Source organism: Martes martes (assembly GCF_963455335.1).
Source record: "Martes martes genome assembly, chromosome: 9".
In the NCBI taxonomy this organism is placed as follows: domain Eukaryota; kingdom Metazoa; phylum Chordata; class Mammalia; order Carnivora; family Mustelidae; genus Martes; species Martes martes.
The window spans coordinates 128,144,574-128,171,793 of NC_137896.1; the positions used below are offsets into that span (position 1 = coordinate 128,144,574).

The 27,220-nt window shown below is 39.8% G+C and overlaps 1 protein-coding gene across 1 annotated transcript in view; it reads left to right on the plus strand.

Annotated features, from left to right (window-relative positions):
- Positions 1-27,220, plus strand: part of NBAS (NBAS subunit of NRZ tethering complex) — a 319,994-nt gene that overhangs the window by 70,063 nt on the left and 222,711 nt on the right. Inside the window, exons 13-21 of the mRNA XM_080813961.1 lie at positions 7,291-7,354; positions 8,249-8,442; positions 9,834-10,091; positions 10,868-10,993; positions 14,179-14,330; positions 16,001-16,141; positions 16,400-16,478; positions 22,150-22,254; positions 22,885-23,021. Of these exons, the coding sequence (XP_080670087.1) occupies positions 7,291-7,354; positions 8,249-8,442; positions 9,834-10,091; positions 10,868-10,993; positions 14,179-14,330; positions 16,001-16,141; positions 16,400-16,478; positions 22,150-22,254; positions 22,885-23,021 (1,256 nt within the window). The remainder of the gene's footprint in view (positions 1-7,290; positions 7,355-8,248; positions 8,443-9,833; positions 10,092-10,867; positions 10,994-14,178; positions 14,331-16,000; positions 16,142-16,399; positions 16,479-22,149; positions 22,255-22,884; positions 23,022-27,220) is intronic.

Genomic DNA, 27,220 nt, shown 5'->3' on the forward strand with positions numbered 1-27,220 from the left:
TACCCTGTTCTATTATATGTGTGAAATTTTACATTTGGGCAATTTTTTTTTTGAATTTACTAATTTTCTTGAATTATTTCATTCACTTAATAGAAGTACTGGTGAAGTTCAAGGCACACTTAGTATTTCATTTTGTTAGTATTCCAGAATGGCCTATGTGTGTAGTGCCGAGTCTGTTTAGGCAAAATTCATTAGTATGCTCTTTTGTTTACTGAAATTCTGGATATCCTTCTTTACCTGAAAGGACAAAGTATATTTATTATAGTCCTATTGGCATATATTCAACTTTTTAACTGGTTAGACATCATTTTGACATTAGTTGCCAATCAATAGCAGCATAATTAATTACTTTTTAGTTCATTAATGTTATTCATTAGATTTTTATAATGATTCTATTAAAAGAGTCAAAAATTGTTTAAAAATCTTGAATAACTAAATGTAAATATCTCAGTAGTTTGGAAAATAGACAAAACAGAAAAGTAATGGGGCAAGAGAGGCACCTGGATGGCACAGTCAGTTAAGCTTCCAAGTCTTGATTTCGACTCAGGTCATGATCTCAGGGTCATGAGATCGAACCCCAAATCTGGCTCTGCCAGTGTGGAGTCTGCCTGTGACTCTTTCTCCCTCTCCCTCCGCTCCCCGCCCCCACCCCCCCATGCTAAAATAAGCAATTAAATGAGAGAGAGAGTGCGAGAGAGAAAAAGAGGAAAGAAGGGAGAGAGAGGTTTATGGTGGGAAGAGATGAGTTCGTGCCAGAAGTTGGTCTCCCATGTCCCAGGGAGACTCTTTTGAACTCTGCCTTGAGAGTTTAGAAGAGCGATTTGTCAGGAATTGCGGTGGAGGGGTCATTCTGTTGTCCTGCGGTGAGCTTCCGTCTTGCCCTTTCTGGCTCTGGTTTAGCACCCCCAAACATTCTGCAGAGACCATCTCTTGATGCACCTTGGTTCTCAAGCTAGTTACGTCTGTAATTACAACCTGACCAGTGTTTAGGGTGATAGATCTGTCTTTTCAGATTGGGTTGCTATAAATTCCCTTGAATGCCTAAGAAAACTAGAGAAAAAAACAGATTTAAGGGCTCACAAAACTGAAAACCAGGGACCCGGTTGCCGTTACCATGGACATTTTGCAGGTGGTACATTCCTTTGCTGAGGGAACAGTGGCTTAGTGAGAATTCCTGAACCTAATCCTACCTTTATTGCTATTTCAACTGGGGCTAAGCACACGACCTCTTTCCACATTTCATCCCATCCTGGGCTGGTGGCTGCCAACCCCTCTGTTTTCTTGCTGTAGCTCAGCACATGGAAAGACTGTCGCTGAATAGAATAGATTTTGTGCTCCAAGATCCCTGCTCATTTTAGTCTGAAAAGAAATTTTGTCCAAAATTGAAAACACAGAAAAACTTAATTTCATCTAATCTTTTCTTTAAAATTCTAAGACTGTGGTCAAAATGCAGCTGATTTTTTACCTGTCATCTCTTCTCATCTGGTCATTACGCTCCTTCACACTTGCTCCCTGAACTTTCCTCTCCCTGCTCCCTGCTGTTGTCCGATCCTTTCTACTATTCTTTCTGAACCTTTATTCCGTGATAAACTCCTATGAGGCTTCATCATTTTCACAGAAAGAACACTCTGGTTTCTTTTGATACACTCATTTCAGGCTTATGTAGCTCAATAAAATTGCAGTTTATATAGAAGTATTCTTATAGCTGTTGCAAAATTTGCTGTAATAATAACCTCAATTATTATTTATTGAGCACTTATTTTGTCCCAGGGTTACTTAGCAAGTAAGCAGTAGAGTTGAGATTTGGTTTCATATCTCTCTGACTCTGATGTACATGCTCTTTCCATGACCCTGTGGGGAAGTAAATACATTTGTAAAAAGGTGGAAAAAGCATATTTATTAGGTTTATTAGGCTTTATTTATTTGATCTTTAAAAGACTAGAGATAAATCATTTTTCTCAGTGAACGTAACACAAATTTCTTCAGTCTTCTCCGATGTGTTGAACTCTTGAGCCCTAGTTGGGGTGTACCACCAAGATCTAGAGTAAATAATTGACATAGTTTCTTACTGGTAAACCCTTAAGTTCACAAGAGATATATACAGTACTTAGGATGTGCTGGGACATTATGTGAGGGTGGTAACTCTTTGTTCTTTGCTTGAGTCTTTCAACTGTATCCTGGGAGTTCATCCCCTTGGATTGGCTGTTTTGGATTTGGATATTGCTATATGAAGGGAGTCATTGAAATCTAGTGTACTATGGTAAGTGCTATAAAGCTTGTGTGTAGCAGTTCTGTAAAGAGCGAGCTCTTAACTATATTCATAATAATCATCATAAAATAATAGAGTTCAACTAGTTACCCCTTACGAAGTTTCAGAGTAGAAAATGTGTTGAGTCCCAGTGCTTGCCCTTAAGGTGTTCACAGTCTTGCAAGGGAAATTATAAACAAATCAATAAAGGAACATGTTAATATTATGAAAAGATAAGCTCAGAGGAAGGGCACGCAATCCAGTTGGTAGAGTCTGGGGTGGGGGAAAGGACCTTTGGGAGTAAGTAGCGTTTGTATAGTAAGGCTTGGCTGTCCACCCTGAGCGACTGTCACCTATTTCAGTTGCTTCACTACAGTCCTAGTTAAGTGACAAGCGTTTTCGTATTTTAATGGACGGAACTGGTGCTCAAGGAAGTAAACTTGTATCACTGCACGTTAGAATCAAGATTCCGGTTGGACTGGGGTTCTCTGACCTCGTAGGTTAAGACTTTCTTTCGGAAGATCTTCTGTAGCCTTTATGTTGAGAGGTGCCGACTTTCATCTGGGCCAGTTAGATACTCGCGATGATATTAATGGAAAACAAGAGAGAGAGTCCTTGCAGTTTACGTGAATGACACCACCGGAGTTGGGTCGTTCATTTGTGCTGAGACCCCGGAAACGTGAAACTATAAATAAGTCATTTACCAAATATATTGGGGTCATTTTGTGTACTCATCACTGGCTGAGAAACTTGCAACAGTGCATCTTTCTCAGTCCAGCAAGTCAAGGGACCTTGGGTCAGCCAGGTGGGACAGGGCTCTGCCTCTCCGCGTGGCTCTTCTAGGAAATGAATAGCCGAGCCGATGAGTTTGACATCGATTACACGGTAATATAGAGTGTGTAGTCAGCTTATCATTTTGGCTAAAACATCGCCAGAGAAGAAACTAGAGTTATATTGCCTCTACAATCTTAGCCTCTTCTACCGAATTGTGAATGCAGCTCATCTGGGGCTGGCTTCGTCTAATTTGTCACTTTATTAGTTTTTCATAATATGCCTTGTGTGATTGAGTATTTTCTTTTTAAAATCTAATGATTAAAGATAGTTGTGGAAGTGCCTATTCTGATTTACTTCTATCCAGTTTTGAGTTGATTAAATACTTCAGCTTTCATTGTCAATATGAAAATCCATCTGGCTAGAAATCTGTGAGTATTAAGTTTTGTTCATGTCTGGAATATAGTAAAATTGCCAAAGTGATTTTCATTTCAAACATTTCCCATATGTTATGTTTATATATTTCCATCTCATTTTTGGCCTTAATTTTTGTCTGAAGTTTTATTATTTTTCTATTTGTATTTCTTAGATGAAATAGAACAAATAAGTTTCATTTCTCCTACAATTTTATTTGCTCTTTGACACACTAGTCGGTATTGAGCAACTTTGTTAAATGGATCAGTCAATGAAGAATAAGTGGGAAGATGACAGTTAATGTGATTAATCTTGATTTAAGCCACAGCTGTTTTCACAGCTTCATTCAACTGTGAGCTTCTGGAGGATAGACGCAGAATATACATTTCTTCCATGGGGTCTAACATAGAGCTTGGCATATTAAGTACTAACAAGTGTTTGTGGAATAAAAAAAAACAAAAACAAAAACATTTGACAGGTTGCTTTTATGCTCCTGGAGGCAGGGCCTTCATTATGTTTAGCTTCCGGCCATTAAAAAGAATCAGCAAATAAAATTCCTAAATCTGAAGAAAATGTTGCTGTAGCCATGAGAGCCTTTCTGTACAAAATCTGTAAGTGTATCCTTAGGACATTCTCCTCTAGGCTGGTGCTGTACCGGAAGTGGGGGCACCTCGGGCTGTTTTCAGACACGAGGTGGCACGTCCTACTAAGCAAAGTGACATGAAGGTTACTTCTCCACATATGTCAACATGGTCCCAGGGGTGAGTACCCCTGACGTGCTTGCACAGAAGTCCTGGGTTCTTGGTGACTCTGCTTTCAAAGCACCAACCTATAGAGTGTTTATCAGATGTCCTAAAGCATGGCCAGATCACGGGTCCCCTCACCGACAAAGTTTTTAGGGATGAAGGTTGCTAAGTCTGGTGCAGTTTAAATAGTATGGGGGAAGCAGTGGGAACATCAGCTTTTTTGGGGGGCGGTGAGGTACCTCTTAATCCCCTTTACCTATTTTTGCTCATCGCCCCCCACTCCCACAACTACCGATTTGGTCTCTGTATTTATGAGGCAGTTTATATTTTCTTCCTTTGTTTTGTGTTTTAGATCCCATATATAAATGAAACCGTATAGTATTTGTCTTTCTTTGTCTGACTGACTCCACGTAGCATAATATCCTCAAGGTCCATGCATGCAGCCACACAAATGGCAACATCTCACTCTTTAATACGGCTGAGTAATATTCCGTTATATGTATATACCGCCTCTTTTTTATCTCCTTTATCAATGGACACTGGGTGGCTTCCCTATCTTGGCTATTATAAATAATGTTTCAGTGAACCTAAGGTTTATATATCCCTTCAAATTAGTATTTTTCTTTTTTTTATTTGCTTTCTTTCATTCAGGCTTTCATAGCCTGAAGCAGAGTGAAATTTGGAATTTTGTTTGAGCTTCTTTCTTAAATATACTGTACAGATAATTTCACCAGACTCACACATACTGTGAAGTTAAACATTTAGTTCACATATCTAGACTGAATTCTAGGTGTACTGCAAAGGTGATAGCATGTAGATAGGTGTATATCCAGAAGAATTTGAAACAGGTGCTCAAACAAATACATTGACATATGTATTTGAGCAGCACTATTCATAGTAGCCACAAGTGGAAAAAACCCAAATGTCCATTAATGGAAGGCTGGATAAATCAATTGTGGTAAACACCTATGACAGAGTATTAATATTATTCAGCCATAAAAATGAATGAAGTACTGATACATGTTATAATGTGGATGTACCTTGAGAATGTTATGCTACTTGAAGGAAGCCAGACACAAGAGTTTACATGGTCTATGAATTCATTTATTTGAAACATCCAGAACAGGTAAATCTGTCTGAGGTAGAAAGCAGATTGGGAGTGGCTGAGGGGAGAGGGAGTGGGAAATAACTGTCTGCTGGGTTAGTGGTTTTATTTTGGATAGATGGAAATGCTTGGAAACTGAAAGGAAGTGACAACACGTTGAACTTACCAATAACCAGATGCTTAACCGACTGAGACACCCAGGCGCCTTCTGACCTACTTTCTTTTTCCTGAATAAATTTAGTATGTTTTTAACCTTTTTTGTACTTTTGTTCTTGTTGTATTCTCCGCCTGGAATGTCTTCCTCTACCCATGTTCCATGTTCGGATTTTATCCAGTCTTAGAGCACCAAGTGTAGCACTTTCTTTGTACCTCTTTAGCCTCCTCCCTCTTTCTCAAGCCTGTATTCAAAATGATCTCTTCGTCCCTAGATACCCTTGGTGCTTTTATCTGTACCTCTTTTTGGGTAGTTATCAAATTTGAACTTGGGTTGTAGTAAATTTTATCTGTTTCTTAGCTCTCTGCCTGCTTGAGTTGTGGGGCCTATGACATCTGATTTCTTTTCCCTCTTTCACAGTGTAAGTGCACTGTCTGCTTTGACTAAGGAGCAAAAGAAACCACACTTCTTAGATGGTGTAGGAGTACTAGTACTACATCAACTCATTTTCCTGTACCTTAAGCATTCTAATTGGAGTGTAGGGATTTAAGAGATTAATCCATTCCCTAATTCAGCATTTAGCTACTCTGACAGGTGAGCACCATGATGGTCTGGGAATATGAGGACGACTGACAAAGCTGTGCATGCAGAAGAACAAATCTTACCTTGTGGTTAGAAATTGAAAGCACAAGAGACACCCGTTATTTAAGCCATCTGCATGGAGACATCTAGGTTTCAGGGGGACTGAAAATGGCTGAAGTACATTCTAAATGATCAAATAAGAGTTCAATTAGTTGGTTATTTTCACTAATATATGCCTTCTGGTATTCTAAGTCTTGGAAAATTAATTACCTTTTTTATGATAAAGTAAACCAGGACAATCTAGTTCTTGGCTTTTATGGTAACTTTTTGGGTAAAATTTAAAGAATTATGTCTTCTGTTCTCAAGCTGCTCTGAGTGATTTATCGTAGTGGTGGAGATCAGGAAGTTCTTTTAGGCCACGGAAAGAAGTATTAATTTTCATACTCTAAAGCGTTAGCGACTGAGAAATTATTAATAAGACATATATGCTTGTTCTGTTACATTAGATGAAAAAGCACATTTTGATGAAATATAGCATTTTTTTTTTTAGGTTTAAGATTTTAGATAAGTAGCCAAATGATTTTTTGCTAGCCTTTTCCCATACTGTTAAAATTCTGAAAATGAAATAACGAATGAGCCAGTGTCTTAATCTCAGTTGTTTTATGATATTTGAGATTCTAGAAGGTGGGCATGACATTATGTTCCATGAAATTAGAATATGAATAGATCAGGTTTGAGGATTGCATGGTTATATTTTTTTACTTAGTAAGTTTTTAGTCCTGAGAAGTTAGAACAGCAGGTAACATGGGGGTTGCAGAGTCCTGTCTCAGAGCTGGGGAGCCCGAGGCCTGGAGAGGTTGCTCAGCTTACAAGTTGTGGGAGTAGGACGTGCATCCAGGCGGACATTATTTATAACAGCAGAATTGTTCTCCTCCCAGAATGTAAGTGTGTGTGAGCGTGAGAGAGAGAGAGTGCAAACTGTTATTGTATCTTGCTCTCATTTGTATTAATTGCATACTTGCTATCTTACTGTTCTTGTGCATGCTATTTTCTTTATTAAATTGAGTCACAGTAGTTGCATGTGTTCATTTGAAGTGTAAGAACAAGATTATCGAGAGGAATAGATTTCAGCTAGGTGTAATTAAGAGATCGAAGGAAAGCATCATTTCCATATTTTGTTACTTCAGAAAATCCGCAGTTCTCGATGATGTTCTCTTGATTTTCTTACATTGTTGGCTCAAGAAGTCCTATGCATATTTTTCATATTTAGCCAGGTTATGATGACCTTAATCCTGATTGGAGACTCTCTGTTGAGAAGAGAAAAAAAATCAAAGGTGAGTTGTATGAAGTATGATAATTAAAACCTTAAGAGACTACAATTGTATAGTAAAAGTACTTTTTGGATGATATATGTAGGGGACAAAAAAAATCTTTTTACTCTCCAAGGTTTTCTGGCTGAGGCCCTGTAAAATTAGATTGACACAAGACAGATTAACAGGAGAAAAACAAACAGATGTTTCTAGCATGTACATTGAGCTTACACATGGGAATACCCAGAAATGAGTTAACTCCAAGGGTTCTTTGGAAATTGGTCTTATTTATAGAGAATCTTGGCAAAGAAACAATAAAATTATTAAGAGAAGTGACAAGACAAAGAACTTTGGGTTTCTCAAATTTCTTAAAATATTTATGTCAAAACAGCATATTTTTGAGCTAGTGATTCTGAGCTCCTTTACAAGTTTAAGAGGAAATCAGCTTTGAAAACTGTTATATGTCTTTCTTAACTTTTTATTGAGTATAATTCTTTCATATTGTTTGTCTGAAAAAGGATATATGAACATTTTCTAAGACCTTTTTTAACCCTTATGATATGTATACTTTGTACACACCAACCTTTCAGCTTACTCTGTTGAAAAAACAACCTGAGGGTTTTGAAAATGCTGATATTATCCCTACATTCTTCATTTTTTAAGTGGAAAGACCTAAGAACACTTACTCTCGCATCCTTAGAATTTTGGACTTTGGTGACTTGTTGGCACTTAGATGTTTATTACATAAATTACCATTTTGTAAAAATTTGAGTGATGACTTAACAATTTATTTTTTCTTACTTAACATGTTTAGGGCCCAAATACAGTTTTTAAATTGATCTTTGGACTAAATGTGTTGTATTTAAGCCACATTGACAGATGGACTTGTATCGATTTTTTTTTCTTTCCCTCCATTAGATAAAGAGTCCTTTTACCCGCTGATAGATGTAAATTGGTGGGCAGCCAATGCAGTGACTCTGGCTCGTTGCTCTGGTGCTTTGACTGTTTCATCAGTGAAAACTTTGAAGAATTTACTGGGAAAATCCTGTGAGTGGTTCGAACCATCACCTCAAGTCACTGCTACCCATGATGGAGGATTTTTAAGTTTGGAGGTAATGCTTTCCCTTTTAGAGCAGCTGGTGTGTTGGAAAATAAGCATGCACTTCACCAAAAATCCAAACACCTGATTTTAATGTTAATTTTTTTTAGTGATGGCTGTCCATTTATCTTTATGGAAGTATGGCTAAGCATTTGATTTTTAAATTTTAGCAATCCCATTATGTAATCTTGTCCTTAAAAACAAAAACCTGTGATTGGAATCAGAGACTGAGTGCAGTATAAGAAAGATATATTGTTTTTTTTGTTTTTGTTTTTGTTTTTTTAAAATATTTTATTTATTTTTTTAACAGAGATTACAAGTAGGTAGAGAGGGGGGCGGGGAAGCAGGCTCCCTGCTGAGCAGAGAGCCCCATGCGGGGCTCAGTCCCAGGATTCTGGGATCATGACCTGAGCCCACTGAGCCACCCAGGTGCCCCAGAAAGATGTATTGTTTAATTGATTAAAAACTTGCATTGTGAAAGACTGAAGAAAATGGAGTCATTTTGTTCTTTGTAAAGCATTTTTTCTATACTGGCATGATAGTTTTTTTTTTTTTTTCCTTTTTCTTAGATTAGATACCTTAAAATGTAAAATGTATTTCTATTTAAATATGATCTTTAACAAACTCTTTCCATGAAGTTTGGGAACTTAAAAATTCTGGTTCTTTTTAGTCAAGAAAGCTTGTTTGTCTCATGTCAAAAGACTTGAAAATAGAGGCTATTAATTTAAAGTTATGTTTTGGTCATTAAAGATTCTTATTCTAAGCCTTTCAAGGTTAAGGACCTTTAATAGTTTTCACATCAGTGAAGATTCACAAGTATTTTTTTACCTCAAAGTTTGTTACTGAGTCTACAGATGTTATTTAAAGAGAACCATGGCTTAAAATTGAAGGCAGCTCTATTAAGTCTGGGAATGAAAGTTATCTTTAACAGTCAGGCTTTCAGACTCAGAAGTTTGTGAAGCTGTTAGACATTTTTTTTTTAAAAAGGGAAGGAGGGCAGGAGAGCCATTCTCGGAAAAGCAAATAAATACCTTCATGTTCGTTTTCTAAATAGATGAAAAAAGCCCATTTCTCTACAGCAGGTACAAAAATATCAAAAGTGAAGGAATTAGCATTCTTTTTATTTTCCTAAAATAATTGCTAGACCTATATTTGGGAGATTATATTAATGAGCCATTATGAAAACAGGGTTTAGTTTTGGAGATTTGGAGCTAATAAGGCGATGGATATTTCTGGAACTGTTGATGGGTATACTGTTTGTTGTTGGGTTCCTCTGAAGTCTGTTCTTTGTCTTCACCATGTGGCTCATCGAACCGGAATAGAATTAAAAATATTTTTCTCATGGACTCTAGAGCTTGTCTTGAGTCCCTCACTACTGATTTCACATCTCCTTTTTCAATTTAGTGTGAGATTAAACTTGCCCCCAAACGATCTCGTTTGGAGACCAGGGCTGGAGACGAAGATGAAGGGGAAGAGGACTCTGATTCTGATCAGGAAGTTTCTGCCAAGGCTCGCTACTTTGGCTACATAAAACAGGGCCTGTATCTGGTGACGGAAATGGAGCGATTCGCACCTCCGCGGAAACGCCCCCGAACCATCACCAAAAACTACCGTCTCGTGAGTTTGCGCTCCACGACCCCAGAGGAGCTCTATCAGAGAAAGGTGAGGGAACATGCTGTCACTATCAAAGTTCTCACAGGCCTCCAGATTTTATTTCAGTGAGAAAAACCTAATTTTTTCCCTTTTTTTCTTTTTTTGAGAAAAACCTAATTTTTTAAAACAGAAACTCCAAGAGGGATTGCCCTAACATTGACGTGTTAGAAATATCAGTAGGGTAGAGCTTTGAAAATAGTGCTGGCTTTTGTGCCTGAGGAATCGAAATGAAAACAGTGATTGAAGGATGAATCCACTTAGACTGTCCACTTGTGGCTTAGCCGGGTGTCTAACCCTAACCCTGACCCTAACCCTAACTCTAACCCTAACCCTTACCCTTGGTAAGTGCCGCTGTCTGCTCCGACTGCAGATGGTGGGGGAAGAAACACAGGCTTGCTCTCCAGTCAGGGGTTTGCTTGGGAAGCAGACTGAATCCACGCTGAGCATTCTAGTTATTTGTGTTGTTCCTACACTGTCCTGGGTGGGCCCTGGGCTAGGAGTCAGGCTGTTGGCTCTCCTTTCCTGGTTCTGCCATCGTTTCACTCTATACATGTGGACACTTCAGCTGTCTCTCAGCTTTCTGTTGAGCGTGGAGAGGAATACGTGCTCTCTCTGCCCCTCAGCAGGTTGGTGGGCTTCTGGTTCCCCCCATGCTCATGAGAATAGTTAGCCATGGGTCACATGCCGCAGAGATGAGGGGATTATCCTCATCCGTGACCTCATCATGGCGACACTGTGGACCAGTCAGTAATGTAACCTTCCTGTTCCCATTTCCTTGTCCCAAGATTGAAAGTGAAGAGTACGAGGAAGCCTTGTGTCTGGCTCAGACCTACGGTCTGGATACGGATCTAGTCTATCAGAGGCAGTGGAGGAAGTCCGCGGTCAACATCGCTTCGATCCAGAATTACTTGGTATGTTTAAATATTTTGGTAACATGGTATAATTCAAATGCATGGCTTTTTTTTTTTTTTTTTGGATGCTAGGTCTTCATATTGGAGCATTTTATATTGCTGATATTTCTAAAGCTGAAGCGTGTTTTATTCAGTGTGGAGAAGTTACATTTTCTCTCCTTGTATTGGCCTTGCGGCTGGACTTCGTGCTGAAGATGGGTGAACAGATAGTCACTGATAAACGAGTTAACTACCTGGTTTTACTGGTAGTTAAGTACCAGTTAACTACCTTGCCTAATCCTTTCTTTTCCTCTACCTCAGTTACCTTTCTTCGCCAACATCATTCAGGGTCCCCTCAGGAGCCAGAAGCCACCCAGTAATTTGAACAGGGAAAGTTTTAATATGGAGCCTTATTTTCTAGTGAGATTTACTATAAAGGGGTAAAGAGAACCCTAGGGAATACCTTCGGGCTGAAGGAGCATCCCCAGGGAGGAAGCAGACTTGGAGGGGAGGCCCGCTCCCTTGAGATGGAATTCAGACCTCACTGACCTTTGAAGGAATGGTTGGTGCCCACTGGATAGAGGAGTTCTTTGGGATGCCTCAGGGCAGGGCTGGTTCTTGGTTGCCAAGGTTGGCAGGTAGGAAGAGGTGGGATGCATGGGTAAGCTGATGCCTGTGGCTAGGGTGCCCTGGTAAGCTGAGGCTGGGTTGTTGGAAAACCTGAGAAGTAACCATGGCCAGGACTGGGAAAAAAAAAAAAAAAAAAAAAAAAAAAAGAGCTCCTAGTTTGCAGATGGGCATCATCTAGGAAGACTCCCAACCCCCTGGGCCTTGGAGATTCACTGGGAAGGCATCTGCCCCTGGGGGTAACAGCTGAATTTCAGTTGGACGTTGTGTTCCGCAGGAATAAGGGCGGAAGCAGCCCCTTCCAGGGGTCCCCTACGTGCACTGCTGGCTGCTAAGCCATAGGGACAAATTTAGAACCTGAGCACATTAGGGCTAGAAACCAGAGCCTTTCCTCTGCAGTGGCCCTCCAGCGCCCTCTCTTGATGAAGCTTGATGTTCTGTCAGTTGCAAAATGGAAATGCTGTCCATCCCATGACTGGCCGTGAGGAGAGCTCTTGAAGCTGAGAGGCATTAGATATTTGACATATCAGGCTTGCCAAATTCTCTATCTTTGTTTAAATCGTGCAGCTGGACTCTTCCTGCTACCCGCTGCCTAGGTTAAATTTGTTACGTAGCCTGTGTATTGGAACCCTCGGCACCTTTGTGAGGACACAGTTGGATTTATGGCATGTTTTAAAGAGGGCATGACTTCTCATGTGACGTTAAAAAAGGAAAATGCCTTTGCATTTAGGAAGATCTAAGAAATGTTGGGGAAATTTCGTGATAATTGTAAAATTATACATAATTGTATATACATTTATGTACAAAATTGTACATAAAATTAATGTACATGAGTAATTAAAAATAACATAATGTGAGAAAGTTTTAAGAAGTTAATGCTTCAACCAAATCGGAAGACAAACTGTTAATAAGTAAGACACCGGAGAAGAGAGAGCATGAGAAGTAATGAAATAAAGGAGGAAGTTCCTTGTATTTCCTTTAGAAGATCAGAACACCAAAGCTGTATTATCTTTCTTTTGTGACCAGGACAGTGAGTTGTGAGTTTATGTGTACCCATTCAGGGCTTTTTCTGGAACACAGTAAAGGACGATATTGGTCCCTGAAGGAGCTGACAGGTGTTAAGAGAGACAAAGCAAGTACATTTTTTATGGGGAGAAATACCTAATTCAGCTACATAAGTAGGCAATTAAGAGTAAATGTACTAGGCGAGAGAAGGCGAAAGGAGCACAGGAGAAGCATAAACTGGCCTTCCCTTTTAGGGAGCCTATAATCTTTCTGATAAGATTCATGTCTAAAATATAAATAACCATACAAGAAGATTCCAGATAAAGGCTGTGGGAACCCAGTGAAAGTAGCAATCATTTTAGACCCAGTGGTTCGGGAAGGCTGTAAAGTGAAGACACTTTGAGTAGATTTGAGAGACTTCAGAACAGGCATCCTGGAATTAGAAGAGAGGAAGCAGTTCTTCATGGGACAAATGGTATGAACAAATTCAAAGGAAATGAGCATGACTTGTGACATCGACTGAATTTGTCATAATCGTCGTTTCATGTCTACATAAGTACCTGGCCCCCTTATGAGCTCTGTAAGTCAACCCATCTGCCGCATCAGATATTCAACAGCAGTGAACTTTGGGATATATGATTAGAAGATACATTGACTTGGGTTCTGGAGGATGTGGAAGGCTTGTGATGACTTAGGCTTTTTATCCTTAGGGTAATGGGGAAGTGTTGTGGATTTTTGACTTTGGAGGTACAGAAGTAGATGGTGTAGAAGATGAACTGGCATGGAGGGAGAGTGTTGGTGGGAAACCCTACTAAGGCACAGATGTCATAGGTGTCATGTGGTGATGACGTGGACTGGTATGGAGGCCATAGACCTGGAGAAGGGAAAATGAGTTAAGAGGCATATGAGGAAAGAACTGATGGAATGGAATGTATAAAGGAATGCAGGGTAAGAGTCAAATCTTAACTTAAAACTTACAACCACAATGACCCTTTCTTGGAAGAGGCTAAGTCAGGGATTTTGGATGGAGTCAGAGGAAGCAGTTGGGAGGGAGGAATGGGCCCTTGGTCTTTCCAAAGAATAGCATATCATGGCTTTTATGATGAAATTATCATCTACACTTTGTGTTACATCTCATGGTCAAGTAAATCTAGAACTTTGATGTGCTATGCCTCATTAGTTTTGTTTCAAAGTGCAGCATACTCGTTACAATAGGCTGTATCTTATCTTGCTTTTCTGCTTGCTTTTCTACTCTATTAGATAGCCCAAATGCAAACTAATGAGCAGCTATAAAAATTTGGGTAGATCTTTTTTATGTTTCTGAAGGAGTCCTGAACTTTGTGTTTCAGTAGAAGAAGAAAAGAAAACTATAGGAATCTCATTGTCCATATCCCATTCCAGTCACCATTAGGGAATTAGCTTTTTCCTGTCGAGCTTCTCTAGCAGCTCCCTGTGGCTAAGGGCTAGGGTAGCTGTACTTCCTTAGGTCTAGCTTTATGATTCTAGAAGGCAGTTGTCCTATGCTATCAGACGTCGTGGGTTCTTTAATGCCTCTGTCTTTTATTTGTATCCAGAGCAAAATAAAGAAACGATCCTGGGTTCTTCATGAGTGTTTGGAAAGAGTTCCTGAAAATGTGGATGCTGCGAAGGAGCTGCTTCAATATGGACTGAAAGGCACAGACCTGGAGGCTCTGGTGGCCATAGGGAGAGGAGCCGACGATGGCAGGTGGGTCATAGAAAGATCGGGATCCAAGAGTAAAGGTGACTTTGTGAAAATATTAAAGCTGAGACATGGCAGAGGGTAAACTTTTCTTTATTTAGGTTATCCTGTAATGAGACAGTTGCCTTCTATCAATGCTTCTCTTATCTGAGGTCACAGCTTTCTTTCCTTTGAGTTAAATGTGTGTGTCTATGATAGCTTGTTGCTAAGAAAAGAGCAGATTCTACAGACCTTTATCGGATGCTGGCAGTTTCTAGCTGTGGGCTAAAGGCACTTACCTGGGAGTGCTTCCCAGTCAGGAGTACCCCCTTGGCAAGCATGAGCTTCATTCACTTTGTTTGTCTTGGCTTCCTACCTCCTCTAGAGAATTTGAGTGATTAAATCGTGTGTCTTAGGAAAGCACTTTGTAAACTTGTAAGTACCGCACAAATGTCTGTCGATAATAATGTATTTGACAGGAGTCATTGCTCGTTAGACAATTTGGAATTTTTTAAAGATATAAGTGTGATGATATATTTAATAAATAAGTACTGTAAATGAGACTGACGTTCATTGCCATTTTCAAACCTTATTTTTTATACTTTAATTAATTAATTTTAAGTTATCTCCATGCCCTACTCATGACCCCAAGATCAAGAGTCCCATGTTCTAGGGACCAAGCTAACCAGGCACCCCTCAAATTTATTTTACTTTTATTTATTTATTTAATTTATTTTTAAGATTTGTATTTATTTGAGAGAGAGTGAGCATGCACAAGAGGGAGCAGGGGAAGGGGCAAAGGGAGAGGGAGAAGCAGACTCCTTGTTGAGCATGGAGCTGGGCTCCATCCAAGGACCCTGGGACCATGACCTGAGCCGAAGACAGATGTTTAACCCACTGAGCCACCCAGGAGCCCCTATTTATTTATCTTTTTTTTTTTTTTTTAAATATTTTATTTATTTGACAGACAGAGATCACAAATAGGCAGAGAGGCAGGCAGAGAGAGAGGAAGAAGCAGGCTCCCTGCTGAGCAGAGAGCCCGATATGGGGCTCGATCCCAGGACCCTGGGATCATGACCTGAGCCGAAGGCAGAGGCTTTAACCCACTGAGCCACCCAGGCACCCCTATTTATTTATCTTTTAAGGAAACCATTTTGGAACCTTAAATAGAAGTGATTCCGACTGTAAACTCTGGGTAGCATTTTCTCGATGGGCTGTTTCACACTGGATAAGTATAAACCTCACGTGTTTTCCTAAGTAGTTTTCATTGCCATGATTTTAAAATTTTTGTATGTGACCATTAGTGATTACTTTTTGCCCATCCTGTGGATATAATGAGTGAATCACTTTCCTTGCAATACAAAAGCTTTCTTTCAAATAATTGGTTCTTGGGGCACCTGAGTGGCTCAGTGGATTAAGCCACTGCCTTCAGCTCAGGTCATGATCTCAGTGTCCTGGGATCGAGCCCCCGCATCAGGCTCTCTGCTCAGCAGGGAGCCTGCTCCCCCACGCCCCCTCTCTGCCTGACTCTCTGCCTACTTGTGATCTCTCTCTCTGTCAAATAAATAAATAAAATCTTAAAAAAAAAAAAAATGGTTCTTTCTGTTTCTGTGGAAAGCAACTTAGTGATAAAATCAGCCAGAGTGGGGGAAAGCAGCTTTCACTAATAGCTTTGGGTTTGTTTTTTTTCCTTCCAGATTTACATTGCCTGGTGAAGTAGACATTGACAACATCCCCTATGAGGAGCTGTCACCACCCAGTGAAGAGCCTGCCAAGAATAAAAAGGAGAAAAAGATCAACAAGAGACGAGAACTACTTAAATTAGTGAACTTTGCAAAGTAAATGATTTATGACTGTTTGGTACTTTCTTAAAAATAACTGGTCACTTAAGTGTGCTCTTCATGAGGATTAATTGCTCTGAATTATTCCAGTGACGCAAACCAAATGCAGTTGGTGTTGTTTTACCATTGTGCATTTGTGTACTGTTCTGTCAGTTTGGGGCTCAGTGGAACATTGTTATTTTTATTCTATTTTAACTCATAGAGAAGTGCGCTTCTGTGTTAATATAAGTGGCCTAACGCAGCTATTCACAACAGGTTAACACTGGAACAAAAGGAACTTTGCCGCTGTAGACGGAAATTACTAACCTACTTAGATCGGCTTGCAACCTACGAGGTAAGGAGTAGTTTTAATCAAACCAATTAGATTTATTCAGGCTCTCATTATAAATGATATTGCTGCCCTAATATCTGACATTCTTGATCTTTCTAACTATGTATATTTTGGGAAAAATTCATTTTGTGCAGAAGCAGTTTCTCTTATATAACTACTTTGGTTAAAAATTAAGAGACTGTGGAAGGCAGAAGTCGTGTTAGTCTAGGGAGCAGAAACGCTTTAGCCATTTCAGTGTATCTGTGTTTTCTAGATATGTGATCCTTTTTATTTACTTTTATTTTACATTTTGATTTTAAGGTTATGGCATATGGCTGTCTCTAGTACTGAATTTCGGTATACACTGGGTTTTAATAATCCTAGTATGAATATTTCTGACTCATTTTATTTTAGTGATTTGCTAGTGCATCGAATTTTGTTGGTTGAACTTTGGTCCTAATTATGGCCAAAATGAGACACTTGAACTTTATTTTTTTTTTCGTTTGTTTTTATTTTTTATTTTTATTTATTTCTTAAATTTCTTTTCAGTGTTCCAGAATTCATTGTTTTTGCATCACAGCCAGTGCTCCATGCCATACGTGCCCTCCACAATATCCAACACCAGGCTCACCCAACCTCCCACCCCCCTCCCCTACAGAACCCTCAGTTAGTTCCTCAGAGTCCGTAGTCTCTCATGGTTCGTCTCCCCTCCAATTTCTCCTAACTTCCTTCTCCTCCCCATCTCCCCATGTCCTCTGTGTTATTCCTTATGCTCCACAAATAAGCGAAACCATATGATAATTGGCTCTCTCTGCTTGACTTATTTCACTCAGCATAATCTCATCCAGTCCCGTCCATGTTGACCCAAAAGTTGGGTATTCATCCTTTCTGATGGAGGCATAATATTCTATTGTATATATGGACCACATCTTCTTTATCCATTCATCTGTTGAAGGGCATCTTGGTTCTTTCCATAGTTTGGTGATTGTGACCATTGCTGCTATGAGCATTAGGGATGGACCTTCTTTTCACTACATCTGTATCTTTGGGGTAAAAACCCAGTAAGTGCAATTGCCGGGTCATAGGGCAGCTCTATTTTTAATTTCTTAAGGAATCTCCACACTGTTTTCCAAAGTGGCTGCACCAACTTGCATTCCCACCAACAGTGTAAGAGGGTTCCCCTTTCTCCACATCCTCTCCAACACTTGTTGTTTACTGTCTTGTTGATTTTGGCCATTCTGATTGGTGTAAGATGGTATCTCAGTGTGGTTTTGATTTGAATCTCCCTGATGGCTAGTGATGATGAACATTTTTTCATGGAGACACTTGAACTTTAAAAAAGGTATACTTTATTTTTATTTCTTTAGGGACACAAACACTGAATGTTTCCAACATTCAGATGTTGTTAAAGATATTTCAGCAAATAAACATAGTTTAGGCTGCTTTTTCACATGACCCTCACAGCTGACATTACCCAGAAGTTGATATAAATTTCTAACATTTAAAGTTTGACTTCACTTGCAGATTACTCTCTCCATCTGTGTTAGTCCTCCTTTCTGTGGGAACACCTCCCTTGGCTCTTGGTACTGGCACATAGCAGGTGCTCAATAAATGTGACCTCTAATATGATGCTTGTCCCCAGAATAATGGAGATATTTAGTTCTTCTAATGCCTATAGGCAAATCTAAAAGCATTTGATTTCCTACCTGCTAATGAAATAACAGTGTTTTCAAACAAAATTCCACTGATAAAAGAGGGCTATTTATAGTTACTAGAAAACATGGTAGTTATACAAACAAGTTGCAAAAATTCCCAATACTTTTATCTATGGGTACAACTAGTTTGATTGTTGGATGGTCATGTTATTTTAAAGCCTATCATTTTATTGTATTGGAGTTTTATTTTGAGGTAATACATAAAAGCATGTTATGAGCTGCAGAATGCAGTACAGATAGGGTTTATTATGTTGTCTTAGACTTTGTTTTACTAAATTTTATTGATTTTGAGATCTTAAAGAGTTCCATGAAATGTTCAGAGTTTGACTATCCAGTTAATTTTCTTTCATTCCCCTTTAGTTATCGAATTGCTGTTTCCTTATTTGACAGTTGGAAGTATGTTCACTAGTGCCTGGTTTAAAGTATTTGTTGAGCCCACTTTCTTAGAGAATTAGGCTAATTAGGCTTTCGAAAAGTAGGTGAAGTTGATGAATTTGGCTGTTAAAAATGAAGATGTTCAGACACGGTAGCTCACCAGCTAGATAGTAGTAGAGATAGACATTGCATTTTAATCCTGAGGCAAGCTTATTTTATGAATCCTATGATAAAGTAGATAAAAGTGGATTCATTTCTATGTGACACAAGTGCCAGGTACGTACCAGCCATCATGGCAGTGCTGGAGGTGGAGATAAGAACAAGGAAGTGTCCTGGAGTCCACATTATGTAGGCACTAAACGGTGACAATGACGTGAAGAACTGAGGAAAGAACATTGAATGAGAAGACATTATATAGGAAGTGCCGTCCCAACTAGTCCTTAAAAAAACAAAAAAAAAACAAGAACAGGCAAATTTAGGGGACTGGAGAGTGCTCTAAGGCAGACATGGGAGCAGAAGCTCTGGAAAGGTGTAGGGGTTTCATCTTGGTGGCTGCTGTATCCCCAAGCTCAGACGGGTACCTGGCTTCTTGAGGAGCTCAGCAACTATTTGTCGAAGTGACTGATCGGTAAGAGCCTACCTTAAATACCTGCACGTTTGTTGAGCACTTACTGTTTGTCGGGCCACTGCGCTGGGATGGATACTGAATCCGGATTATTTCCCAGCAGTCTTTCAGGCAGTTAGTGTTTTCCTTCCAGTGTTATGGATTTGAAAACTGAGGCATGGAGAAGGAAAGTAATTTGCTTAAGGAGAAAGCAGGAACTCACAGCGAGTTCTCCTGGATTCATTAGCCTGCGCTGCGAGGTGTGAAGAGAGGGGGTGGGGTGCTCCTGACAGAGTGAGCTGGTGGGGGGAGCTGGGCTGCCAGGGAGCACAGCACAGACCGAAGGGAGAAGCGAGGGTTAGAACAGTTTCTGGCCACATTTGCAAGGTCTCTCATGCTGTGTGAGGAGTGGACTTGAACTGCTAGAGGTGGAGTGAGTTTAGGGAAGAGCAGGAAGTGGGTAAGTGAAGACAGTGATTGTAGGCGGCTCCTTCTGGAAGTTTTGTTTCAAGGCGCCAAGAAGATAATGTATGTGAAATTAAGAGGGTTTTTTTGATAGAAGGAAGAAGTATTGTTTGTATGCTAATGGGAAGGAAGCAGCAGAGGGTGAGGAGGCATTTATCCAACAGGAGAAGGAGGCGATAATGGCATGATTATAGAAATGGGATTTGGAGCATGAACAGGGTTTGGGGAGCAGATGGTTATAATTTTTCTGTTGTAACTGAAGGAAGGAAATCCTGTTGGTAGAGATGCAGGTAGATGTTTCAGTGGGTGGGAAAATGAATATCCCATCTAACAGTGTCAGTTAAAGTGTATGAAGCAAGTTTTCAGTTGAGAATGGAGACGGGGATAAGTATTGGAGGTCTGGAAAGAATGAAGGAACTGTGGAAAAGTTTCTAACAGAATGGGGAGAAAACTTTTTAGGGAAATGTAGTATCATTGAGGGACAGCAGATCTGAATTGAGTTTATAAAATGTCCAACCTTCCTTAAAGTATACAGAAGAGTATAATGAACCTGGATGTACTCACTGCCCAGTTCAACCATTTTGTGAATCTTGTATTTTTTACTCTCCGCTCCTGTCTTTTCTTTCAGCGAGTTGTTTTAAAGCAAATCCTAGACATCTTATCATTTCACCCATAAATACTTATGTGTCCATAACTGGTAAAGACTTAAAAAATAACCACAATAACATTATTATTTCTAAGCAAATTAGTAGCAGTTCCCTAATATCATCTCCTAGCCACTTCTTGTTCAGATTTCCCTAGTCACCTCATAAATGGTTTTACAGTTGGTTCGTTTGAATCAGGATCCCAACCGTGCTGAGATCTTGAAATGAGAATTGTCAGCTTGGTCTTGTGATAGTTTTTCAGACTCCTGGTAACTTGTAATCAAGGTTCTTAGTTGCCTTGGACTAAGGGTGAGGTTTTGCCAGGTGAGTATGATGAAGGGAAAGAAGCAAGGGATTAAAGAAATCTCTGTAATGATGGACCAGGGACTAAGCTGGTTGGGAGGGATCGGAGACTCGGAGGAGAGAGCAGGTGAAAAATGTCAGGTCAGCGGGCTGGATGTCTCAGTGACATTGAGAAATTGCTGGAATGCCATGTGTTGGGTTGAGCTGGGGGCGGGGAGGAAGGACCAGTTGCTCAGGAATCCATTGTTGGACATGGAGATGTCCCAGAGACTTCCTTCGTGGTGATGATAAAGATCTAGGGAGCTGGTAGGATGCGTAACTGGGATGGAACAAAGGGAATGGTTGCTGTGGATGGGGAGTCCGGGAACTGAGAACATTTTTGAAGTGTTTTCTTTCTTGGTTTCCATGAATATGTGTTAAACAGCACCCCCCCCCCACTTCCTGCCCTTACTTCTCTGCTTCTCCAGCTACTCCTTCATTTGCTTTGCTTTTCAGATGCCTATTCCTGACCTTCCCTTGTCCTCCACCACGTCCCAACCCCCCCTTTTTTTGGGGGGGGGTTGATCCTTTAAATGATGTTGCTCCTTAAGGCTGTTTTCATTCAACTTGCTCTCCCTTGAAATCATACCCACTTCTGTGTTAGTAAGTGTGGCCTGTATGTGACTCACCTCGCTCCAGAACTCTTGACCTATCCACCTGCCTTCTGGGTGGCTCCTTCTAGATGTGCTAGAGTTCCAAGCCCAACATATTTGCAAGTGACCTTCTCAACGCCACCCCCCCCCTCCTCCACACCTCCTCCTTGTCTCTCTCCTACCTCAGTAAATTAATTCAGTCAATAAGTAGTTATTGGTTACTTATTATATGAAAAACAGACTGCTGGGGATCTGGGGTTCAGCATTAAACATGACAGACACGAGCCCTATGTCATACATTGCCGTGGGCAGATCCTTACTTGCAGTTGCTATGGCCAACTTGTTTGTGTTTTATGTCCCAGCTTTGGAGCACCCCCTGGGAAGCCTTCCCCACCTTCCCAGGTCAAGTTTTACAGTACTCTCCTGTGTGTTTCCTTTCGCCTGTTCCTGTGTGCCTGTTTGTTCCCATTAGATTTTAAGTGGTTTGGAGGGCAGGAAACGTGTCCTGCTCATTACATCACTGCTGCCTATCACAGTGCCCCTAGCGCATAGTAGACACTCAGTAAATATTTGTTGAGTGAATGAATGGTTCAGGCTGCATTTTACATCGATCACCAGCAGCCGTGAAGTTAATGCAGGTGTTCATACTGCACTGCCATGTATAACGGTCGCTTACTTGTTTTCAGCAGGTGGTGGGTTTGGGTTGTCTTCCTGTAATTAATTTTTTACTGCCCATTTCATTTACTTCTTAATTTTTTTTTAATTAACAGTATTTATAAATACAGCTATTTTCAAGATAAAGGCAAGAATGCAGATGTACTACTGCAGTTAACAGTTGATAGTTTAATTAATTCAAGGCTTATTTATTTAGGGAGGCAGAGTTGTAAAGGTTTTTAATATTTTCTTGTCACCCATATTTAAAAGCCTTTTCATTATTAAGTCGCTGTTTCCCCTCAGGAAATCCTAGGAGTGCCTCATGCATCTGAACAGAGATATGATGCTGAATTCTTTAAGAAGTTCAGAAATCAGAATATTGTTCTCTCAGCAAGAACTTATGCTCGGGTAATTTCTTTTTTGTAAATAAAATAATTATGGTTATTAATACTTTCTAAATCTCTGAGCCGCACAGTTAATGTTACTGCATGCATTTATCATCATTTCATTTTTTTGTTTTAATATTAATGCAGAGAAAATGGAATTATATTTTAAAAAATGTTTATTCATTGTCCCTCTGCCCCTCCCCCTGTTCATGCTCTCTCTCTCTCTCTCTCTGGCAAATAAATAAATCTTTAAAAAAAATGCGGGGGCACCTGGGTAGCTTCATTGGTTCAGCTTCTGACTTTGGCTCAGGTCATGATCTCAGGGTCCTAGGATGGAGCCCTGAGTCCTCAGAAAGTCTGTTTCTCCCTCTCTGTCTGCCCCTTGCCCTGCTCATAGTCTTTCTCTCTCTCTCTCAAATAAATAAAATTTTAAAAAGTGTTTATTCATCATTCTGAATTTTAAAAGTAAGTGATTTTTATGACACTAGATTGAGAAATGTGATGCAGACTACAAAGAATTAGAAATATTTCAAAGTACCTGAAATCCGAACTGCATAAAAAGTTAGTTTTAGGTTTTTGAACATTGTCCTACAAAGTCATTCCTTTATTTCTAAGGCTTACAATGGAAACTTACCTCTTGCTGTTTGTACAGGAAAGTAACGTACAAGCCCTAGAAATTCTGTTCACTTATCATGGATCAGACCTGCTTCCTCATCGCCTTGCCATTCTCTCTAACTTCCCAGAGACCACATCTCCACATGAATATTCTGTTTTGCTGCCTGAAGCTTGGTATGTGACTGGATTTACTGAATTTTACCTTCTTTCTAAATCATAACAGTTTTTTGTTTCATGCTAAATAATTTGAATTAAACAAAACAAAATTAATTTTAAAAGTAATCTCTTTAAACTTTTTTCTGATTATAAAATTATTTCTAACTTATTCTTAAATGATCTCAAAGCCAAAATGTGTCTAGCATAGGAGGATCACCTTAACTTAATGAACATGAACCTTACTTTTTATTTTTTTAATGAAGGCCTTCTGATTTTCCTGGTGTGTGCTCCATATGTTTTTATGGTTAAGAACAGTTGTTTTTGGGTTTTTTTGTGTTTCTTTTCTTTCTTTCTTTTTTTTCTTTTTTCTTTTCTTTTTTTTTTTGGTTAAGAACAGTTTTTAGGATAACTGTCTTTGAATTAGATCTTTTAGAAATGAAGTAGTTCTGAAAATACCAGGTGGTAGGTCCAGGGGACTCAGAAACGTCTGAATCTTGACTCTTAATAACTGTTTTTCTCTGTGAAATTGCAGTGGGAGAAAGACAAGTGGGAAATCAAAGTTCCCTTTAATTATTAATTGGACTGATGCTCTTTATCTCAGTTCAAGGCTATTTGAGAATTGGGTCATGATGTGGGACATAGACTCTAAGTTCAGTGGTCCTCACTGTATCACCCAGTAGGCTTGTGGAGGCCAGAATGTTTCTTCATGAGAATGAAGAAAAGAGAATAAATTTGCCTCCGTGCCTAGCTCAGAATGGATAGGTAGCCTATTAGCTCCAGGCCTGAGGCCGAGAGGAGCGTGAAGGATACTCTGCTTGTCCGTTACTGCACTGAGGTCAAAGGCAAGACTATTCACCGTGACCTGTTGCATCCAAAGAGTGAACTAGGTCAGTAAATGTGAGACTTTTACGTCTACTAGTAAATGTGGCTCAGTCACTGATTTGCATGATTTATATCCTTTCGGGATTTTTTTGAGTTTGCTTATCTTTACCTTGAATTGCCAGCCCCTGTGCTACTTATTCGTGTTGCATGGGTTGAGTAGTGTGTGAATTGATCTATGAAGTCTGCCCATGATCTTAAAACGCTCTAAGAGATTAGGACCATTCCAGTTGAAATCATTGTTACAAATTTTAGGTACTGGCAACTTAACTCTTTTAAGGGATGTTACTGGAATTTAGGGGATCATTCAGCTTCCTTCTTTCTCCCCTGTCACCCCCACCCACTATCCTATTTGTAGGCTTGGGTATCGATGGTGAAGATGAACATTTATAGAGTAATCAGTAGGTATTTCCTACATAGGTATATGTGGTTTCCACTTTTGGTATTATCCCTCTTATTACTGAGAACTGAGATTTATAGAGGTTTAGTAGTATAACTCTGTATAAAGTGCGGCCAAGATTTGCAACTTATATTTGTTTGTAGTTGTAGATCAGGAAGCTCAAAAAATAAGTTCTAAATTCCTCATTTTGTACTACTCTTGGTACTAAAAAAAAAGTCTTTGTCATGATAAAAGTGAACAAAAAGTAGCTTGAGGTGCTCTTTTCATTTTCATATGATTTCTTTTATATCCTTATAGTGATATGTAAAATGTATTTTGTGAATGTATATTTATAGATATTTTTGAATATAATTTTATTGTTTTCTTGCTCTCTGCAAAATAGATCTAATCTGAATATAAATGACTTTTTTCACTATAAATTGTTAGTATAGAGAAGGGCTTTCTCTTAAAAAAGACAGGGGAGAGCTATCATCTCTTGAAGTTTTGTTTTTTTTTTTTAAAGGTAATCTGTCCTTAGATTTGAGTTCATTTGTGGTTATTGTCTCCTGATGACTGCTTAGATAAACATATGATTTTCTGAGATTTCACAATTGGTATGCAAAATAGTTTTACAATGCCCAGTGCTGGGTTATCTCTGAATGCCCTATGCTTCCTTTACTGGGGCTGCTGTAACCAACTTAAATTGTGACAAATACTTGAACCATACCATATTATAGCAGAGGGTAATAGAAGATAAGGTTATTCAGAATCATTGTGTTGGGATATGTTGCTTAGACAAATTTTGAAAAGACTGGTTTTTTAAGAGTCTTTATATTCATTTTAACATATTAAGGAAATAAAGATTTTTGTTTCTCAAGAAAGTCTCATTGAGTGTAGTTTTGCTCTAATTAGAAAGAATGAGGAACAACAGTAGGTTATAACGGTAATGTCTGTCTCCTTATGATTTTATGTGGCTGCAAAGCAAACCCGTGGTTACATTTCAGGTATAGCTTCTTCTGTGAGGTCTTCCATACACTTATTCCTTTTCCTATATTTTCATCATTCTTTGTTCTTGTACTATAACCCTTTTACAGTGTGTTTTTAGTCATTTTCAGTTCAGCTCTTCTCCCTCTTGTTTCCGTTTTTTTTTTTTAAGATTTTATTTATTTATTTGACAGAGAGAGAGATCACAAGTAGGCAGAGAGGCAGGCAGAGAGAGAGAGAGAGGGAGGCAGACCCCCTGCCGAGCAGAGAGCCTGACTCGGGACTCGATCTTAGGACCCCGAGACCACAACCCGAGCGGAAGGCAGCAGCTTAACCCACTGAGCCACGCAGGTCCCCTTGTTTCCTTTTTTAATAAGCATCCAACCTTTAACCCAAAACTAACTCTTTAAGGTGGAGACCATCTCCTCCAAATTTTTGGATTCTTATGGCCTAGCGTGGTGCTTGTGTATTTGAGTCTCTGAAAATGTTTGCTCACTGGGTCAATTAGGGCTCTCTTGTGTCCATTTATAAGAGAGGTCAAAGGCTGTCCTGAAGGAAGGACAACAGAATAGACTTCTTACCTCTAACAATGGAGGCGCCCGGGTTAGTGTCTCACTGAGGCTCCGATGGCCTTACTTCCGGAGTCCAGTGCTATTTTAGGGTTAAAGCCTGACTCTTCCCCAGCTTGAAGTTTCATTCTAATGGATGCGTGGATCAGTAAGACCTATTTATAGAAATCATTTCCTTTTTGAGGAAATTTATTCTTCTTTGGATACTTGGTATTTATTTTCCAATCACTTTCAAGTCAGAGCAGCACAAAGTGTTCTGTTGGAACAGCGGTGCTCTCGTCCCCACCCACGGTGAGCTGGGCGCTCTTTGTGTGCCTGGCACTGTGGGAGGGATTCTGAAGTGAGGAAAACACGCTTTCTCTTTAGCAGGAATTAATCAGGTATGTTTGAGGCATCAAGAGAATTTCTTGCGTACAGCATCATGCTTTCAAACTGAGAAGAAATAAGAACTGAAAAGACTCTAAATACATTTGCAGCCTTTTCTTCCTTTTTTTTTTTTTTTAAGCCTCTTCAGTTGCATTGTTTGAAAACTAGTTTCTCTTCCTCATTTAGTGCCTTCAAGGACGGTAGAACTTTCTGTACACATGCTCGATTTTCTCAGAGCGTACGTACTGCGCAGCAGCTGAGCCTGTGTCATCCCGCTTTATCAGCCTGTCAGCCCCTCCACTTGTATTTTGCAAGAAATGACTTTTCAGTGATCTGTTAGATGGTTAGATGGTTTGAAATCAGGTACCCACCTCTAAGTGTATGGCTCCCAGAGGCAGAGTGGCTGTGAACTCTGCACGGTCTTCAGCTTGCCCTAAGGATGGTATGTCCAGTCCCGCGTTTCCTCCCCTCCGCCCAGGACCATGCCATGCCTGCTGCCACCCTGGCGCCTCGTGGCCGCTGAGCCTCCTGCCTGGACTACGCCCTACTCCCATATCTTCGGGTGACTGGGCCTCTTCCTTCTTCTGCGTCTCCTCTCACAGGTCAGTCTCCTTCTCTGACCACTCTCGTTCCGTAGCCTCGCTCCCTCCCACTGCTTGCGCCCTGAGCAGGTGTTTCTTTCCTGTATGCACACCTAACATATCCTACGGTTGTTTGTCTTCTCCACTCTACCTCATCTCCCTTGGCCACCCTATTTATGATTTTACCCTCACTTTAAATACTCCTTTCCTGCCTTATTTTCTTCCTAGATTTTATCACCCCTACCTTAGTTTGAGTTCTATTTATTTATCTTGTTACTTACTTCCCACTTGTGTTTTCTTCCCTTCCTTAGTCCCTGCTGCATTTAGAAGATCACCTGGCACATTGTAGGTACTCAGTAACTACTTGTTGAACGAATAAATGAATGAATGAGTAGCGGATCCATAAGGAAAGGACCTTGTGTCTTGTCCACTGTGTAGAGTGTACATGGGAGGGTAGGT